General features: G+C 40.3%; 1 protein-coding gene across 7 annotated transcripts in view; it reads right to left on the bottom strand.

The window, feature by feature from the left end:
• Positions 1–32: 32 nt before the first annotated feature.
• LOC105539531 (zinc finger protein 600) overlaps positions 33–5,696 on the bottom strand; it is a 26,203-nt gene continuing 20,539 nt past the window's right edge. For 2 of the 7 annotated variants that reach the window (XM_011979868.1, XM_011979850.1), the window contains exon 3: positions 33–2,287. In XM_011979868.1, the coding sequence (XP_011835258.1) occupies positions 102–2,270 (2,169 nt within the window). In that variant the 5' untranslated portion in view covers positions 2,271–2,287 and the 3' untranslated portion in view covers positions 33–101. Of the gene's footprint in view, positions 2,288–2,791; positions 2,943–3,299; positions 3,306–5,696 lie in introns of all 7 variants that reach the window. The other 5 variants (XM_011979888.1, XM_011979880.1, XM_011979858.1 and 2 more) reach the window with 5 other exon arrangements.

Genomic DNA, 5,696 nt, shown 5'->3' with positions numbered 1-5,696 from the left:
TCTCAAAAAAAAAAAAAAAAAAAAAATCTCTCTTCATTATGGATTCTCCAATGATTTACAATGGTTTTAGCATTACTGAAGATTTTGTGAGAATCATTACGTTAGTCCAGTTTCCCTACACCATGAATTGCCTGATGGGGAATAATTGTTGACTTCTCACTAAAGGCTTTGCCACACTCACTACACTTGTAAGGTTTCTCTCCAGTGTGAATTCCAGTATGTTGTGCCAGGTGTGAATCACTCCCAAAAGTCTTGTCACAAACCTTATATTTGTATGGTTTCTCTCCAGTATGAATTATCCTATGTCTTTTAAGGTGTGATTTGCGACTGAAAAGTTTGTCACATGCTTCACATTTGTAAAGTTTCTCTCCAGTATGAATTCTATGATGAAGTGAAAGTTGTGATTGTTGATTAAAAGCCTTCCCACATTTGTTACACTTGTAAGGTTTCTCTGCAGTGTGAATTCTAGTATGTCTTGCTAGGTATGAATTACGCACAAAAGCCTTGTCACAAAGTGTACATTTGTAAGATTTCTCTCCAGTATGAAGTCTACGATGGTATACAAGGGATGGCTTGTGACTGAAGGTCTTTCCACACTCATTACACTTGTAAGGTTTCTCACCACTATGAAGTCTACGATGGCAATGAAGGTATGACCTCTGACTGAAGGTCTTGCTGCACTCATTGCACTTGTAAGGCTTTTCACCACTATGAACTCTACGATGGCATACAAGGTATGACTTCAGACGGAAGGTCTTGCCGCACTCATTACACTTGTAAGGTTTCTCTCCACTATGAATTCTAGTATGTTTTGCCAGATAGGAATGAGATGCAAAAGCCTTGTCACAAACCTTACATTTGTGTGGTTTCTCTCCAGTATGAACTACCTTATGTGTCTCAAGGCTTGATGCTCGACTGAAAACTTTTTCACATTCTTCATATTTGTAAGGTTGCTCTCCAGTATGAATTGATTTATGAACTAAAAGATCTGAATTTTGACGAAAGGTCTTGCCACATTCACGACACTTGTAAGGTTTTTCTCCACTGTGAATTCTAGTATGTCTTACCAGGTGTGAATTCCATGCAAAAGCCTTGTCACAAACCTCACATTTGTAAGATTTCTCTCCACCATGAAGTCTATGATGGCATACAAGGGAGGACTTGTGACTGAAAGTCTTGCCACACTCATTACACTTGTAAATTTTCTCTACAGTGTGAATTCTGGTATGTCGAGCCAGCTGTGAATTCCACGTGAAAGCTGTGTCACAAACCTTACATTTGTATGGTTTCTCTCCAGTGTGAATTCTCCTATGTGTCTCAAGGGTTGATTTGCGATTGAAAACTTTGTCACATTCTTCACATTTGTAAGGTTTCTCTCCAGTATGAATTCTATGATGACGTGCAAAATTTGATTGTTGATTAAAAGCCTTGTCACATTCATTACACTTGTAAGGTTTCTCTCCAGTATGAACTGCCTTATGAATTACAAGGGCTGAATTTTGACCAAAGACCTTGCCACACTCATCACACTTGTAAGGTTTTACTCCAGTATGAAGTCTACGATGGCATGTAAGGGATGACACCTGACTGAAGGACTTGCCACACTCATTACACTTGTAAGGTTTCTCACCCGTGTGGCATTTTTGATGGCATGCAAGGTTCTGCTTGTGATTAAACACCTTGCCACATACATCACGTTTATATATTTTGTCTCCTAAATGGATTGTCTGGTGTTTCCTTAAGAGTGAGCTACAATTAAAGGCTTTGCCACTCTCATTACACTGGAAAGATGTTTTTGTCATGTGTACTTTCTGTTCTTCTGTGAGTAATGAAGAATTTGGGGAATTATTCTCACAGTTATTAGAAATACGGATTTGGGGTCTACAAGAAATTCTTTGGGATGTTGAAACCAAGGGAACATCATCGGTAGACTTCTCAAGTTGATTACCCATTTTACCTTTGATCTGAAATATGTGCAGTTCAGGCAGATGTGAATGAAAGCTTGACCCAAGCTGATCTTTAATAGGCTTGTTTCCAGCATGTTTTTGATCATGTCGGTCTGTACTACCAGTGAACATTTTTATTTTTGTCATGGGTCCTTCATGGCCATTTCTTTCATCTTCTTGACACTGAAACTCAATGTCCTGAATTTGTTTCTCAATGTCCTGGAAGCAAAAATCTCTAATGTGATGACTTTCATGTCTTTGCAATGTCCCGGTGTGGAACACTTCTGTATTGCACTGCCCTGTTGATGAGAACTCCTTCATCATGCATTTGGAAGAGATATCTGTAAAATATAAACACCAATAGGTTTCCAATTAAGTCCAGATGGTAAATCATACTGAAGTGTGTAAATATGAGACAAAAAGAATACTTATTTTGAACTTCCCAAACATGATCTTCAAAGTATAGAAACACAAAAGGAATAAGATTCTTTAATAAACAAAGCGCATTTACATATCCTTCAAATTAATTCCATGAAAACCTATTTCCTATATCATGACAAAACACTGACAGGGCACAAACATGAGTAAGCCGAAAGTAAGGAGTGTTTTTCCACTGTGACCCTAAAGTGTATCACAATTTGCAAAAAACATATCACTGTCACATCAATGAAGAGAAAAATATATATTCTTCATATTTACTGTGTACAAATGCTAAAAAACAAAAACTCACACAATATACAATATTGGTAAATAATCCACAACAACCTCATGTAAGGATAACCAAAAGCAACGTAAATTCCATATTGTCAAACAATTATAGCACAGAGAATATAATAAAAGATTACAAAAATTAGCCAGGTGTGGTGGCCCGTGCCTGTAGTCACAGCTACTCAGGAGGCTGAGGCACAAGAATCGCTTGAACATGAGAAGCAGAGGTTGCAGTGAGCCAAGATCGCACTACTGCACTCCAGCCAGGGTGACAAAGTGAGACTCTGCCTCAAAAATAAAAGGAAAAAAAAGAAAAAAATGTTACAATGTATTCTGAATAAATGTCATAAAATTACTTATATCCACACAGAACAGGCACTTAGTGACTTTTGAAAAATTTTTTGTAGTTTTATTTTTTTGAGACGGAGTCTTGCACTCCAGCTTGGAGTGCCATGGCATGATCTCAGCTCACTGCAACCTCCGCCACCTGGGTTGAAGTGATTCTCCTGCCTCAGCCTCCTGAGTACCTGGGATTACAGGCACGCACCACTATGTCTGTGTAATTTTTGTGTTTTTAGTAGAGATGGGGTTTCACCATCTTGGCCAGTCTGGTCTCCAACTCCTGACCTCAAGTAATCCACTCACCTCGGCCTCCCAAAGTTCTGGGATTACAGGTGTGAGCCACTGCACCCGGTGACACTTTGTGACATTAACGAGTGTAGTGTGTCAGTTATATTGTATACCACATACTGTAAAGCCGTATGTAAAATTATAAAAATAAGATGTTGTAACCCATGATAAAACCAGCAAGCAAATGAGTACATTTATACGGCCTGCAGAATTCTAAACAATTCCCTCTTAAGAAAAAATCCACAATTTCGACTTAAGCATCAGCACACAACATAGGAAAAGAAATACATGATAAGATCACTACCTTCTGAGGTATGACGTCAAGAAAATACACAGCATTTTAAGAAATAAGAATTGACTAATGGCTGAGCACGGTGGCTCACACCTGTAATCCCAGCACTTTGGGTGGCTGAGGCAGGTGGATCACGAGGTCAGGAGATCGAGAACAGTTAGGCCAACATGGGAAAACCCCATCTCTACTAAGAATACAAAAAGAAACAGCTGGGTGTGGTGGTGGGCGCCTGTAATCTCAGCTACTCTGGAGGATAAGGCAAAAGAATAATTTGGACACACGAGGCGGAGGTTGCAGTGAGCTGAGATCTCGCCATTGCATTACAGCCTGGGTGACAGGGCAAGACTCCGTCGTCTCAAACAAACAAACAAACAAATAGATAAATAATTGACTAACAGTGTAGAAAAGTGCAATTATGATGTCACAACTCTAGTTATGTAATAGCCAGGCAACACAGCAATTTTCTATATATGAATTCCCCATGGTTATCTAGTTCACTATGCATAAAATATACAGACTGTGTACTGGGAAAATTTATAAACTGAGATCAGAGAAAACATTGTATAAAACAAATTGCACAATAAAAACAAAAAATATGATGTATGCTCCCTGGCCCGAATGTTCGTCTTAGCTAAAAGCCATTATCAGGTTTCTTATTCTCCGATAGGATGTTCCAGGAGATGGGGCCTTTTAGAGAATTTGGTCATGGATGTTGACTAATTGTGAATAGGACTAGGGCTTTTAATTGTATGTTTTCTTTCATTTATTTTTGAAAGAGTTTCACTCTTTTTCTTTTTTTTTTTTTTAAGTCAAGTTTCCCTCTTGTTGCTCAGGCTGGAGTGCAATGGTGCAATCTCAGCTCACCGCAACCTCCACTTCCAGGGTTCAAGTGCAATAGCGTGATCTAGGATCACTGCAACCTCTGCCTCCCAAGTTCAAGCGATTCTCCCACCTCAGCCATCTGAGTAGCTGGGATTAAATGCAGGCACCACCGCTCCCGGCTAATTTTGTATTTTTAGTAGAGACGGTGTATCTCCATGTTGGTCAGGCTGGTCTCAAACACCCGACCTCATGTGATTTGGCCATCTCAGCCTCCCAAATGCTGGGAATACAGGCGTGAGCCACCACGCCCGGCAAGGACTAATGCTTTTATAAAAAGAGACAGTAAAGAGCTGATTGCCTGTTCCTCTTTCCACCATGTCAGGACACAGCAGGAAGATGGCTGGGCTAAACCATGAAGAAGGCTCTCACCAGGAATCAATCTAACTGACATCTTGCTCTTGGATTTCCCACTCTCCAGATTCATGAGAAATACATTTCTATGTCTTAAGATTTCCAGTTTAAGCTATTTCTTTTTTTATCTATTTTTGAGACCGAGTAATGCTTCATCACCCAGGTAGTGGCACGATTCTCCTACCTAAAGAGCCTCAGCCTCTTGAGTAGCAGGGACTACAGACACATGCCACCATGCCTGGCTAACTTTTTTTGGGGGGGGCGGGGAACGGAATCTAACTGTCACCCAGGCTGGAGTGCAGTGGTGTGATCACGGTTCACTGCAACATCCACCTCCCAGGTTCAAGTGATTCTCCTGTCTCAGTCTCACAAGAAGCTGGGATTACAGGTTCATACCAACACGCTCAGCTAATTTTTGTATTTTTACTAGAGACGGGGTTTCACCATGTTGGCCAGGCTGGTCTCGAACTGCGGCTGGCCAGTGTAAGCTATTTTTGACAGAACAGTAAAGTGAGTGAGACAGGAAAAGAGGCATCTCATCATCAACATAACCGAAGACTGACAAATCTTATTAAACAAAGGAAGTTTAGAGTCTCTACTATAAAACTTATAATATATGAAGAAGTCTAATAGTATTCACTTGTTTTAAAAAGCAGGTGGACGAGTCACCTGAGATTGGGGGTTGGAAACCAGCCTTACCATTATGGAGAAACCCCATGTCTACTAAAAATACAAAGATTAGCCAGGCTTGCACCAGGCATAATCCCAGCTACTTGGGAGCCTGAGACAGGACAATCACTTGAACCCTGGAAGTGGAGGTTGCAGTGAGCTGAGATTGCACCATTGCACTCCAGCCTGAGCAACAAGAGGGAAACTTCACTTAAAAA

The sequence above is a fragment of the Mandrillus leucophaeus genome, unplaced genomic scaffold, assembly GCF_000951045.1.
Source record: "Mandrillus leucophaeus isolate KB7577 unplaced genomic scaffold, Mleu.le_1.0 Scaffold104, whole genome shotgun sequence".
In the NCBI taxonomy this organism is placed as follows: Eukaryota; Metazoa; Chordata; class Mammalia; order Primates; family Cercopithecidae; genus Mandrillus; species Mandrillus leucophaeus.
Note: the sequence above shows the minus strand (reverse complement) of the source record. Positions and strands in the feature narration are given on the sequence as shown.